Below are 15,449 nucleotides of genomic sequence, written 5' to 3'. Positions count from 1 at the left end.
AAAATTGGAAATGGGATGGAGTGTAGAACTACGTTTACCTTTCCGTAAGGCAATGGGTAGGTCAAGATCTGAAGGTTCAGCAATAAGAGCCATGAGAGGATCCACAGATGAGGTAGAAGCAGGAGGAGGGGCCGGTGTCGTTCGACGTGCATACACTTGTCGGATCGGTGGTCGTTTAGTGGTGACCTGCACTGGATGAGGAGATGAGTCTACTCCAACAGCAGCCTCTGGAACTGAATCACTGACAGGAAGAGGAAGAGGAGGTAAGGGTGAGGACAAGGGTGCTTCATGACTGGAGAAGAAGGGGACAGACTCAAAAAGGTGACATCAGGGCAGACATGGCACTTTCGGGCAATGGGATTATAACACATGTACCCTTTTTGAGTCCGAGAATAGCCAAGGAAGACACATTTAATTGAGCGTGCATCTAGCTTGTCTATTCCAGGACTCAGATTATGAACAAAGCACACACAAACAAAGACACGAGGAGTTAATGGAAACGGAGATAAAGTGGGAAACAAGATGGAGAAGGGGGACTGACCATGAAGAATAAAAGAGGGCATCCGATTAATGAGAAAACATGCAGTGAGTACAGCATCACTCCAAAACTGTTTAGGAACATGCATGTGGTGAAGCATAGACCGAGCAATTTCAAGAAGATGATGATTCTTCCGTTCAGCCACCCCATTTTGTTGAGGGGTGAAAGCACACGAGGTCTGATGAATAATGCCATGCTGTTCTAAATACTGTTGAAATGCAGTAAGAAAGTATTCACAACCATTATCTGAACGGAGAACTTTGATTGGAACACCAAATTGTGTGCGTATTTCAGCATGGAATTTTTGAAAAATGGAAAATAATTCACTTCTTTCTTTCATTAAGTAAATCCATGTCATTCTTGAACAATCATCAGTAAAGGAGACAAAATACTTGTACCCATTATAAGACTCTATTTTGATTGGACCCCAAACATCTGAATGAACCAAAGAAAAAGGACTCAACATACAACTCTCAACTCTTGGACTGAAGGACACACGACGGTGTTTACCAAACTGACATGACTCACATTGTAAAACTGACAACTGACTCAATGATGGAACCAACATCTTGAGAACCTTGAGAGATGGATGTCCCAGTCGGCAATGCCATTGTAGAGGAGTAAGGGAAGTTTGAAGAGCAATTGAAGATCCACCGCCGTCAAGGTAATACAATCCACCAGCTTCATGCCCCCCACCAATCTTCTTCCCCGTCTTGAGATCCTGAAAAACACAAGTGGAAGGAAAGAAGGTAACAGAACGGTTAAGAGCTTTGGTTATTTTACTAACAGACATAAGATTGAATGGAAACTTAGGTACGTATAAAACAGATGATAAGGGGACAGAAGCCAAGTCAACATTACCAACACCACAGATGGGAGATGAGGACCCATTGGCAAGTATAACAGTTTGTGATGTGGAGGTTTCAGAAAGAGAAGAGAACACACCTAGAGTCCCGGTCATATGATCTGAGGCTCCAGAGTCAATAATCCAGGAAGGAGTTTTAGATGACATGCAAGCGGTACCTGATTGAGCATATGTGGCAGTGGTATGCTGTGAAGTAATTTGAAGGAACCGTTCATATTCATCACGCGGAACACTCACCATCTCCCTTCCAGAAGTAGATGTAGATGTGGGAGGTGTTAGGTCTGCCAGTTTACTGTCACTAATAGCAACCTCGCCTGCTACAGCATGATTAACCCATTTAGAGGGAGTGCCATGTAGGTCATAACAGAAATTCACTGTGTGTCCATCCCTACCACAATGAGTACACTTCCTTGTAGAGTTATTTTTTCCTCTGCCACGGCCTCCCCCTGAGTCACGGCCACCCTGACCAATCATGGAATTGCCACGGCCCCCTCTGGAATGACCTCCCCCTCTTGTACTATGTCCACCACCTCTAGCTGTCACAAGTGTTGATCTATCATACTGTGTGGGGTTCTCTGTCTGGCCCAAAGAGATTCTACGAAGTCTTGAGAATACTTCCTCAAGTGTAGGAAGAGTAGAGCCCCCCAATATTTGAGCTCTAACTGGTTCATATTCCGACTTCAGCCCCACTAAAAATCTTGTAACATCTAGCTGCTCCCTTTGCTGTTGCTGAACTTGAATATCTGGAGTAAGGGGATGATAGACATTGAGTTCATTCCTTATATTCTTCATGCAGGGATAGTACTCTTCTAGTGTTTTGGTTCCTTGTAAATCAAAGTACTCCTGATACAGCTGATATACTCTTGTTGTGTTATTTTGTCCAGAATATAGCTTCTTAGCATGCTCCCATATATCCTTAGCAGTATCAAGGAACATGAAGTTGGCACTGATTTTGGGTTCCATACTATTCCACAGCCAAGTCATGATTTGAGCATCTTCTTGTTCCCAATCATCAAACCCTGGAGAGTCAACCGGTGGCTTCTCATCTCTAACATACTTTACTTTCTTCTTTGCCTTGAGAAAAACTTCCACTGATTTAGCCCATAGAACATAGTTCTCCCCATTTAGCTTAATTGAGGTCATTTGTACCCCTAGGTAGTCGGAGGAAATTACTACACTAGGTTTCTGATCATTGTAGCCATCTCCTATTGCTACCATTGTACTCTTTCACAGTTGTCTCTAACTTTACTTCTCAGCTACAAGCTGATTGATGTTGTTCACAGTTTGATATTTCAGCACCTATTGCAGCCTCTAAACACCACTGCTGACTTCACACACTTGTTCTTATTCACACTACTGCTGACTTCACACACTTACGTCCCACATAAACATCAGTTTACCATTCACTAATCACAAGTAGAGGCCCTCTTACAACCACTCAAGCACCACAACACAGCCAAATCTGCTACACCCAGTTCAGACTTGTTTAACACACTTGAGAGGGCATTACACAACCACAAGGAGTTCGGCAAGGTCACTGCATTCTACCTTACACCACTCGGCCACTTACAGCAGCCCTAACACCATTCAACAACTTACAGCAGCCCTACACCATTCGACTACTGCACACAACCCTTCCTAGGGCAACAATGAACCTAGTTCTCTAGGTTCTACTCAGTACAACAGCTTCTTGTAGGGTTTCTACCCAGAAATATAAGTAACACTAGAAGAAGAGAGAACCGACCTTCCTTTGAGAATATCAATCAACCATTCACTACTGAAGTCACTTTCCTTGTTGAAGAAGGTTATGCGCAACAGAGAGACAAGCTGTAATGTTTCTGACCTAGGGCGAACCAGTTCTCTCCATCGACTGACCAGAAACGAAGGTGAAGAGTCACGAACAATGCTGAGGTGCTTTACCAACTGACTTAGGTCAGGAGCATGGCTCTAATACCATGTTTCGACTGCTGCTACAGTAGTCTGAACAGGAAGAGGAGAAGAAGAAGAAGAAGAAGAAGAAGAAGAGAAGAAGGGTCTGTCGAAAATCTGATGGTTAACCCATCTAGTCGACCCCCTTAATCTATATTAGATTCTAATAATGTTTACAAAGACAGAAATGCCCTTACTTAAGTGTGGGGCAGAGTAACTCTAATAACACTGCCACATAAGCAAGTTACTTAATAAATAGAAGAAGACTAAACTACCCCTATTCGGCACATCTTAACAGATCACTACGATGTACTTCCAGTCCTAGGAAATAGGTGAGAGGGCCCAAGTCCTTCATGTGAAAGGATTTATGAAGTAATAGTTTCAATTCATGAATGCCCTCAGCATCATTCTTGGTCAACAACATGTTATCAACATAATAGGAGAATGGTAATACCTTGAGGCCATCACCTAACAAAGAGAGAGTGATCATATAGAGATTTTGATCATCGCGAAAGCGTTCAAACCATGCCCGGGGAGGTTGCTTTAGATCATATAGAGATTTTTTTAGGCGACATACTAAAGAAGGATCGTTGCAGTATCCAGGAGGAAGCTTCATGTAGACCGTCTCCTTCAACTGACCATGAAGAAAGGCATTCTTCACACCAAGCTGGCATATGGTCCAAGACTGAGTAACAAACACTGCTAAAAGAACACAAACTGTGGTGATCTTAGCAATGGGAGCAAAGGTTTCTTCATAGTTGATACCATACTCCTAATTATATCCCTGGGCAACTAAACATGCCTTGTATCGATCAAGAGATCCATCAGACTTCAGCTTGATGTTGTAAATCCAACGACTTCCAACAATGGATGCATCTAGAGGAGTAGGCACAAGGTCCCAAGTGCCATTCTCATGTAAAGCGTGAATCTCTGCATCCATGGCTTCCTTCCAATGAAGGTTGCTATTAGCTTCCTGGTAGGAGCGAGGAACATCTGTGGAGGATAGGACAATAGACAAAGAGTTATGGTTTAAAGGAAAACCATAGCATTCAGGAGGTCTAGATATACGAGTAGAACGATGAAAAGGAACAGCAGTATGAAGAGTGTTTGAAGTAGAGGTATCACTTACAAGAACAGTGGTAGGATGATGATCTGAACCGGGAGGAAGGAGAGTCACAAGCATAGGGGCTGGAGCACATAACCGCTTGTGATAGAAGACGAGAAGGTCCTTCTCAATAGAAGGAAGTGGAGCATCCTGTGAATCAAAGTTTGGCAAAATAGAAATAGACTGTGTAGACAGTCTAGCAATTCCAGCAAAAAAGGAAATGTGCTCAAGGAAAACAACATTACATGATATACGAATGCGACGAATAGAGGGATCATAACAAAGAAATCCTTTGCGATCAGGACGGTAACCCACAAAGGCACACGTGACTGACTGTGTAGACAATTTAGAGCGTTCACGAGAGGGAAGATGAACAAAACACACACATCTAAAAACATGAAGCATAGATAAATTTGGAGAACGACCAACCAACTTCTGAAAGGGAGACATATTACCAAGCATAGATAGGGAAGGAACTCTATTCTTAATAAGGCCTGAACCAAACAAAATTTTTAATTTTTCAGCATGTAAATGACCCAAACGTTTATGCATAAGTCCCAAACATTATTTCTATGACTCAGAAAGGAACTAGAAGTGGATGAATTGAAACAAGCTGATGTTTCTGTTGTTTGAGGCTTCTTGAACTTCAATGCAAATAGACGGCCCAACTTGCGCCCCTTCCCTTTCACCTTCCCAGTGTTCTGATCCTGAATCAAACATCCATCTTGAGAGAAGATGAGAATGTTACCTTCATCAATTAATTGGCCAACAGAAATCAAATTTGTAGTGAGATTAGGAACAAGAAGGGTCTTGGTAAGAGGAAAAGATGTAGTGGGTGAAAGCTTAAGAGATAGATTATTACTACCAATGATGTTTAACTTTTCACCATTGGCAATAACAATATGTTTGTGATGGGTTTCAGTAAGGTTACTTGGTTGGTTAGGGTAGGCTCTTATCATGTGGTTGGTGGCTCCAGAGTCAATGATCCAAATATGAGAAGGAGAAGCACAATGACCGAAAAACTCACAAGGTAAGCCAATAGCAGAAAGAGCAGAAGAAATATCGATGTTACCAATTGTCGAATGTTTTCCTCAACCATAGATGCTAGAGAATCACCTTTAACAAAAGAATCACCACCAGTAGTAGATTTCTTACTCCTATGTGCTACAGAAGTAGTGTCAATTCCATAGGTTGGTCCTTCCAGTTTTATAGGAATAATAATGTCTCTATCGGAGGCCATTCCAACATGTAAACAACAGTCCAAGCACAAGGATATCAGAGACAACCAAATTCAGCAGTCAAGAACTCAAGATGACAGTCCAAAAAAAAGGCAAGTTCTTAAGACTGTTGAGTCTAAAACCTCTCAAATATCAATCTGAAGTCTGAATCAAATAAATGGGAAGCAAGAAAACCCTAGGACAACACCAGATCTAGGGTTATAGGTTGATTGCGTCAGCCGATTGAGAGAAAATTGTGATTTACCAACACATTAGGCGTCTTTTTCAAGAACAAGGAGGTATCTTGTGCTGATTGAAACAGTCCTTAGAAATATCCAAACCAGAAACTGAGTGTAGGATTAAAGAGAGCTTGAGAGAACCCTTCAATCTGGAGAGAAAAACTCAAATCATAGGCTGATGTAGAAGGCCTGAAGTTCAAAAAATGTTGCAGTCCAAAAAAAGGAAACTGTACAGTGTTGCCACCCCAAGAAGAAGATCAGAACCCCTTCGAAAACTTCACCAAATCAGATGATGTTTGTAGGTAGAATAGATCAGGTCTAGGCAACACCTGATCTGAAGTCCAAAGCTGTTGCAGTCCAAAAAAAAGGAAACTTTACAGTGTTGCCGCCCCAAGAAGATAAGAACTCTTTCAAAAGCTTCACCAAATCAGATGCTGTTTGTAGGGAGAATAGATCAGGTCTAGGCGACACCAGATCTGAAGTTTGGCCTCGAACCAATGTCTCCCAAGAGAAATCTAATGAAATCTCTCCTGCTGGTTGCACAAAGAAGACTGAACAGAAAAGGGTTGATCAAAGCAGCCCTAATCCGACAGGATTACTGCTTCTAGTGAGGTTCAAGAGAGAGAAAATAGATCAGAGAGCAACCCACTTTGATACCATGTCAACACTCTTGGCTGAATAGAGAAAAGAAGGATAATCTTAGAGGTGTCAAGAATGAAAGACCCCCACCACAAAGAGTCTCTTATATATTAAAATATATGTACAATTACAAGAATGCCCATATAGGGCTGAAAGAGAAAAGAAGAATAAGATGTATAAGTATTATACAACAGGGACTATACTGATAAGATACATCAAGTTATAGAGTCTCCACAGTTTCTTCTTAACTTCTTTTACCTGTTACGTGATTATTTCAGCACTTAGAAGATGTTGAAAGTGGCTTCACTTCAGATGTTGAATCGAAGTACAAAAAGATTTATGAGGATGACATAAATCCTTTTGCTGCATTCTCTAAAAAGGTATCTGTTCTTTACTCCCCTTTTTGTGTATTTATTTTTTCCAGATCGAACATAATGACCTTCGTACAGGGCTTGTCAATATTTGTTTTTGCTTTCATTGAAATCTTATGATTCATAGAGCAGAAATGCCTTATGCTGTTGCTATTGTCTAAGACATTTGAAGTCTTTTTTTATTGGTTTTGCTACTATTTCCCAATTTTGTGGATATTTCATTTTCCTCCTTTTAATTCGATTCCTCATCTGCTTCTTTATTTCTCTTTTTAGTGTTTGTGACCTATTAAAGGGCTCCATCTCATTTTGCATTTCACTCCCTTGGACCATGTCAGCCTATGTCCCACCTTTTAATGGACCTACTAGTTCTTTTTTCAATAGATTGAATGTCCAAATTTTCAATTCCAGAAACGCCCACAGGAAAGGGATTATTTGAACACATGGCAAGGAATTTTCATCTAAAATTTCCTTTATGTTAGAACATGTGTCTCTTTCGGGTCTACATCTTGTTGCTATATGGAAGACACTTAGGTCATTTAGCATGACTCAACTCAACCAAAGTAAGTCTTGTCCCAGCTACATGAGGTTGGTTGGCTACATGTATCCTGCTATGCCATTCTGCTTTGTTAAATGGCATGTTCATTGTTAAATTATGAGCCCTTAAATCATTTCTAACTACTTCAACACATGTCCTTTTTGGTCTGACCCTAGCTTTTCTAGATGCTTCAACACATGCCCTTAAATCATTGCTTCTTCTCGCTAGTGCTGTACATGGTTTTCTCTGCACATGACCAAACCATCTTAGTCTAATTTCCCTCATTTTATCACCTATTGGAGCTACTCTTGAGTTCTTTTCAATATGTTCTTCTCTAACCCTGACCTTTCTAGCTTTCCCACTCATCCATCTCAACATTTACATTTCTGCTGCACCCATTTTTCGGACATGTTAGTTCTTGACTTCCTAACAATTAACTCCATACAACATTGCTGGCCTTATACCCATTTTATAAATTCTCTTTTCACTTAAGTGGTATTTTTCTATCACATAAGACTTCAAATGCCCTCCTCCATTTTTCCATCCTGCTCTGATCTTATGGACAAAATCCACTTCAATCCTGTTAGTTTTCTCCATACCCACTTATATATCATTGATCTCAACACTGTCATACCTAACCAAAGCACCCCATGAAGAGGCCATAGTTCATTTTGTGTTTTTGGTCATCTGCACACTTCTTTTAGATGATTCAAGAATTCAAATTTTAGACATTTCCATCTTCTCCCTCTTCGAAGCTTAGTTTATGATAAAGATCATCACATGCCTTAAATTTAGCTTCATCAATTTCATTTTAGCTTCCTTTTTTGTGTACTCATATTTTTTTCAAGTTTTCTTTACTTTTAGTGTTGCTAATATTTATAACATGCCCGTTTTGTTTTAATTATATTTTGAACCTTTTCATTCTACTACCAAGTTTCAAATACCTTCACATTTCTCTTCAGATTCACCTAAAACCTCATTTTCTAACTTTTTGCACAGTTGGTACTTTCAAGCCATATATCATTAGCCTCTTCATCTAAATTCCATTTTCTTTCTACGATTGCTAGATCATAAGTTGCAATTTCTAAAGTTGTATCTATTGTTTTATTCCTCTCCCCAAACTCAATCCTGAATGCACCTCATTATACCTTACACTTCTTTTCCTAACATGATCATTTATACTTCCTCTCATTATAATTTTCTTCATTTAGAATATTTTGAATTAGTCCATCCATGTTTTCTCAAAGTTGTTTTTTATTGTTTTCTTCTAAACCCACTTGAGGTGCATAATCACCAACTACATTGATGACTTTCTCACCTAAAACAAGTCTAATTAAAACTATTCTATTCCCAATTCTGTTAACATTATAATTTTATTTTTTGGATCCTTGTCTACTATTTTTGCAATCCATTTCTATCATTTACTTCTATGCACCATTGCATATAGCCATAAATTCCTTTAGCTTCCCTCTCCCCTCCATTTAGTTTTTTTGTAAGCATACTACATTATTTTCTTTTCTGATCAATAACTTTAAAAAAGGTAGATCATTTACGTGCCAAGTGTCCCAATAAAAGTATTAGGCCAAGCCTCCCCGCCCAACCCCTTGCTTGGCTAATGCATTAGCCAAACTGTTGGCCGACCTTGGTAACAAAATAAAGCTAGACTCCAATTCTGATGCTAGCTATTGTATCTTTCTCAAAACATGTATGTATTGTCATAGGCCTTGTTGTTGTCTTTTATCCATCCCACAGCTATTTTTGAATCCCTTTCCACTACCACATTCTTATGCCCCAAGAATTTTCCTAAATGCAATAGTATTGCCATCAGTTCAGCTCTAAGGGTGTCTCCATGTTTGATTGGTCCCAAGTAATGATTACCTCCATTTTTGTATGTACCTCCTATGCCTAATTATCCCTTATTTCCAATGCTACATCCATAAAAGTTCAACTTTAAGTGGTTACTCTATGGTGAAATCCACTGCATTTGCACTGTAACCCTTGCACCATATCATTGTATCCATTAATTCCTAGTCTTGTCTATTAATGTTCCTATATTCTAAGTAACCATAGAATTATTGTCTCTCTTTTGTCCAAAAAGATGCAAGAACCCTTGCCTTTTTCTCATCAACTAGGTGTCATTGTAGAGCATTGTTTCCAGGGAATGCTCCAGCATACCCTTACCCATTTCTCACGCTACTCAAGTAAAGATGTAGAATGGTGCTTTTGGGGAATGCCCTAGCATGAGCACGAAATCACAATGCAGAATCCATATCTTGAAGCAACTTTTCAACTTCTTGTATAGTTAAGACTAACTTCTCTCTCCTTTCAACTATTGCCAACCTTAGAAGCATTACTTTTCTCCCAATTGATATTCACTTGAGTAGTGACTGAAACTAAAGCATCTTATTTATTAATGGAAAATGAACAGCTTAGTGGTTACAACACTGATAAATTTCTTTATGCAACTTGGATTTTGTTTAGATGCTAGAAATTGAACATTAATTTTTATGATTATGTTTTCTTGCAATATTGTTTGCATTAACAGGTTTTCTGGTCAGACTTCCTTTTAGTTTGTCTTTGTGATTCCAATTATGGATTCTTCTTCTTGGATGAAACAAGTTGACTTACCAAATTTCCTAATTTGAACCAGGAAAAAGATCAAAGATACAAGGAATTGGGATTGAGGGATAAAATCACACTTAACAGTGGTCGTTTCCTTCTTGGCAACAAGTATGCTTTTACCGTGTTCCTTCCATGACAATATTCTAAACGATGGTTCTCTATCTTGCTATTTACTATTTCAAATTAGAAATTGTTCTTGTGAAGAATATTTGTTGGTAAAACAATTCCACTTGGATATTGACCTAGAAATTTACCTTTGTATGTAATGAGAAGAGATGTACAATACAAGAATTCCCCTTCAGGGATGAAAGAGAGAAAAGAATAAATACAAAGAATGTATTGTATAGTGTAATATACAATAGGGACCATACTAATAAGATACATCAAGTCTCAAATCTCCATACCCCCCCCTTCAATCTTGATAGCACTCATATTGTTTACATTAGAGAGGAATAGGGGCCAATCTTGATAGCACTAATATTGTTTACATAAAGAGGAATAGGAATAGGAAGTTGAGTACCAAGATCCATAAAAAGAGACACTAGCCAAACAATCTCACTGCAAACTAAAGATATAGCTCTATAGTCTATTCTCAGCTTCAATGGTAGAGTTGGAAACTGGCTATTGCTTCTTACACTTCTAGGAGATGAGTGAATCACCCATAAAGACATACCATCTAGAAGTCGATCTATGGGTGTCGGGGCAACTAGCCCAATCTGCGTCAACATATGATATCAACTGAATGAGAGAGGAGGGGAAGAACAGATCCTAAGAAGTCATTTCTTTTGAGATAACAGATGATACGATGAATAGCAGTCATATGAGGCTGACAAGGAGTGGAAACAAATTGACTAACAACCTGAACAACATTGAAACAATAGGCCGAGTCATAGTGAGATAGATAAGAGACCCCACAAGTTGGCGATACAAGGTAGCATCAGGAAGCAATGGACCTTCAGATTTAGATAACTTAACATTCAGCTCCATAGGAGTATCAATATGTTTCTCATTGATGAGGCCAACAAGTTTAACAAGGTTAGAAGCATATTTCTACTAACAAACGAAATATCCCCAATCATTGCAATGAACTTCCAAGCCCAAGAAGTAGGTGATAGGGAACAGATTCTTCATGCGGAAGGAATCATGAAATAAGGACTTCAACTCACGAATACCTACATCATCATTCCTAGTCAACAGCATGTTATCAACCAAGGGCAGAGCTAGAGGGGGACCTACGGGAGCCCCCCCCCCCACCGATGGCCTAGAAATCCCTACTTATCCATCTATATTTTCCCCCTCCCCCCCACTCCCCACCTCAATGTTTGCCCCTCCCCCCACCCCAATGGCCCATCCATATTTATCTCTTCGCCCCCCAAATCCACTTAGGTCCCCCCCCCCTAAAAAATTCCTGGCTCCACCCCTGTCATCAACATACAACAGGAAAACAGTAAATACCCTAAGGTCATTGCCTAATAAAGAGAGAGTGATCAAAGGAGCTCTAACTATATCTAGCAACAACTACAACATCTCGAAAGTGCTCAAACTAAGCCCAAGGAGCTTGTTTCAAACCATATAGAGATTTCTTTAGGCGACACACCAAAGAAGGATCACTACAATAGCCAAGAGGAGGCTTCATGTGGACTGTCTCCTTCAACTGGCCATGAAGAAAGGCATTCTTCACATCTAATTGGTAGATGGTTCATGACTGGACAACAGACAATGCTAGAACATAGACTAGATCTTTGCAACTGGGGCAAAGGTTACTTCATAATCAATGTCATACTCTTGACTATATCCTCGGGCAACTAATCTAGCCTTATATCAATCAAGAGACCCGTCAAATTTCAGTTTGATGGTGTAAACCCAACGATTCCCAACAAGGAGGCATCTGGAGGAGTACATACAGGATCCCAAGTGTCATTTTCATGTAGGGCTTTAATCTCGGCATCCATGGCTTCTCTCCAATTGTTTGCTGGTAAGAATGATGAATATCTATGGAGGATAAAACAATAGAGAAAAAACTCTGGCTTAAAGGAAAACCATATGATCAGGAGGCCAAGAAATACAAGTAGAACAATGAAGAGGAATGGAAGAACTAGCATATGAACCAAAGGTACCAAAGGGAGAAATATCACTTACAAAAGGATTAGGAGGATGATGTTCTAGTCTAGATGGAAGGGGGGTAGCAGGCGTAGGGTTTGGAACATGTAGCTGCTTAATGGTGAAGACAAAGAGACCACTCAAAGAAGATGAGGGAGGAACATCCTCTGAATCAAAATTCTACAAAATAGAGAAAGAGGATGCAGATAAATGAGCAAATCTAGCAAAGAAAGAGATACATTCAAGAAACATAACATTTCATGAAATCTGAATACATTGAATAGTAGGATCATAACATAAGAATCCTTTGTGGTCAGGATTGTACCCCATTAACACACACATAGCAAACTGAGCAGTAAGTTTAGAACCTTCACGAGAAGGAATATGCACAAAACATATACAAACCAAAAGCATGAAGATTAAATACGTTAGGACAAACGAAGAGTTTTTAAAAGGGTGAGGTATTAGCAAGAACATAAGAAGGAAGATAGTTGATTAAGTACACAGCTATACTAGCTGCCTCTACCCAAAATGAAGGTAGAGCATGGGATTCCTAAAGTAGTGTCCTTGAACACTAAGAGCATGTCCATTCTTGCATTCTACTACACCAATCTGTTGAGGAGTATCTAGGCAGCTATGTTGAGACTGGATTTCATAACTCCTCAAGGAAGCCTAAAAATCCCCATCTGTATATACTCTCCCCGAGTTTGAGTAAAGAATGCTAACATTGGCCTTGAACCAGACTCGTACCATAGCATTGGGCCTTGGAGAAGTCCTTAGAGGATGATTTCTTGCTTCCATGAGCTATAAAAACCATTTCAGCCCTGGACTCTATCATTTATCCTTAAAATCCAGCTATTGTGAGGAGTCTAGTCTCTTCCTTAAGTATCTCTTTCAACACATAATCTAAATCTAGAAGGGTACCCCTGCTCAAAATATTTTACCTAATTATCTCATATTCAGGTCTAAGCCTCATTAGTAACATTCCCATTCAAATACCCTTCCAAGCCTTTTCCTTCAACATAAAAATCAAAATGGAACTTCCATGTTTCATTGGATCGGAGTTAAATTTGCATCCAAAACATATTTTAGACTTTCAGAGTCTGTTGACAGCCCTAATTCTGACAGTGTGGCTTTTGACTGCATCATGATTTCAGCTGCAACTATGGTCACAAATCTAAATTCCATTCGTGCATGTGTCATCTCTTTTGTGTTCTCTTATTCGACTATACTATATATTGATATTCAATAGATTATAGACACATCTGGTTCTATTAAAATAGACGTTTGTGATCAATATTAGGCTTCAAGTAGTGAATCAGGTAGATAATTGGTCCCAATAATTGTTTATGGACAAACTCACGACTGTGCCTTAAAATTTTCTGCACCTTATTTATTGTGCTCGACTCCTGGTCTTACGATGCATAGGATCCATAACAGCAATATTGGGTGAGGAATTGGATTTTATCACAGATGTGATGCATAAAAGCACCACATAAACTAAAACACTCCTATATTCTTGTTTCTTTTTCTTTAATCATGAAGCCTCTTTACTTAAGACCAGTGTCTTATTGCAGGTATGCCCGTACTTTCATATTTTTCTACTCCATTGGGTTGCATCTCCTTGTGTTCACTTGTTTATACAGAATGTCTGCTTTGAGCGATCTCAGGTATTTGTCCATCCAATATATTTTTCTTTTCTTTTCTCAACTGAAGTTTCTATAGTTGATTTTGTTTCCCTGTTCTGACTTTACCATGCTCCAATCGTGCAGCTCAACCAACGTAAATGAAGGATCTACTACTTTAGACTCCAATCTTAACCTCCCGCATGCGTTTTGACATTTATCGCTTAGTTACGATTCCTACTGTTACCTGTGATAGTTGATGGATGAGGTCTCGTGAAGCAGACAATGTATATAACAACAATGCAGCCATTTTCTTCATTTTCTGGCAAAAGATGGTAATGCAAAGAGAATATTGGTGTTCTATTTGTACTGGAGTTCATGCTGCATGTCCATTCAAAAGAAGGCGTTTTTAAATTGTACCAGTCCATAGCACCGAGTTCTCTGGATTTATAGACTGGATAACACCCAACATATACGACTTGGGAACTTGGATCCACCGTTCAATTCTCCTTGTTCAGACATGTTGTCCATCCCATTTATGCCCTTTCAAATGATCAAATTAAGCAGTACTTGTATTTCAAAGCTAAGGATGGCCTGTGGCCAGATAGTTGAATCATCTTGGCTATCAACCCATCCCCAAATGGTTCAGGTTAACCCTGAATTGTTGTTCAGTCTGGTCAGTCTCCCCCTGGTTATACTTGGGAATCTTCGAACACTTTGTAATTTTCTTGGAATACTTGAATGCGCTTTGTTTATTATATTTATTTGATCTCAATTTACAATTTTACATAGTTCAAACATGACGTCGTTTTGAACTTTGATCTACCAATAAAAGAAATTCAGTAATTGTTTGGACTTTTTTATTTGTTCAATTTTTTTTTGTTCAGATCTTTTAGGTCAAAAAAATGTTGAGGCTGAGTTTGGAAGGAGTACAAATGCAAATATGTGGAGTGCAAAATCCTTATATTTTGTATTATTTTGTATGTATTTACACTGTTGCATTTGTTCTGCTTCCAAATTTAGCCTTAGCAAATATTTAAGCTCTGCATGTTAATTTTTATGATGACTGATAACAAAATTTAAACGAAAGTCGGGTTTTAGGCCCGTTAATTTTCACTTACGTTTACCCGGAGAAGCGCTTCTTAGGTAAAACTTGTTCGAGTAAATGAGGTTTTAGCATTTTTGTGCAATTAGAGGTTATTCGGGTAAAGAGAGAGGTGGGAGGGAGAGAGCGTTATCAGCACACAGGTAATACCCAGCTTCCCTTCCCTTCCAGGACAGGAGGGTTATTCGAGTAATTGGTACTCTTCAATACCTTTGCTCATAGCGGGACCCAACATAGTGCCGAATGAATGTGGGGATCTTGGCTACCCCTCTCCCGTAGCTAAACACCAGTAAACGAATGGTAAGGTCGTAGATTATCGACTAAGCTGCTGCATAAATGAGTTTATATACCGAGGACTCCTGTACAACAACGGTCTACGGTATTAATCACTTCATGAAAAATCAGAAATGTTAATTGACGACAACTTTATGCAACTCTTGTTTTGTGCAACCCCTGTATTCGTCGCCTATACTCATGGTGGGAGCAATCAAATGTCACCGTGAGAAAAGCCAACAATTGCATAAACTTGATTGCTGTAGAATCTTTATTTTATGTTTTA

The 15,449-nt window shown here is 39.3% G+C and overlaps 1 protein-coding gene across 1 annotated transcript in view; it reads left to right on the top strand.

The window, feature by feature from the left end:
- Positions 1–14,583, top strand: part of LOC148854770 (protein CASP) — a 44,828-nt gene extending 30,245 nt beyond the window's left edge. Inside the window, exons 16-19 of the mRNA XM_088984708.1 lie at positions 6,811–6,912; positions 10,089–10,168; positions 13,738–13,830; positions 13,933–14,583. Coding sequence (XP_088840834.1) covers positions 6,811–6,912; positions 10,089–10,168; positions 13,738–13,830; positions 13,933–13,999 — 342 coding nt within the window. The 3' untranslated portion in view covers positions 14,000–14,583. The remainder of the gene's footprint in view (positions 1–6,810; positions 6,913–10,088; positions 10,169–13,737; positions 13,831–13,932) is intronic.
- Positions 14,584–15,449: the final 866 nt, after the last annotated feature.

This window comes from Nelumbo lutea, chromosome 4 (assembly GCF_056320005.1).
Source record: "Nelumbo lutea isolate HS-2025 chromosome 4, American lotus-T2T, whole genome shotgun sequence".
NCBI classification, from domain to species: domain Eukaryota; kingdom Viridiplantae; phylum Streptophyta; class Magnoliopsida; order Proteales; family Nelumbonaceae; genus Nelumbo; species Nelumbo lutea.
The sequence above is the reverse complement of the archived record's forward strand: the minus strand, read 5'-3'. Positions and strand labels throughout refer to the sequence as shown.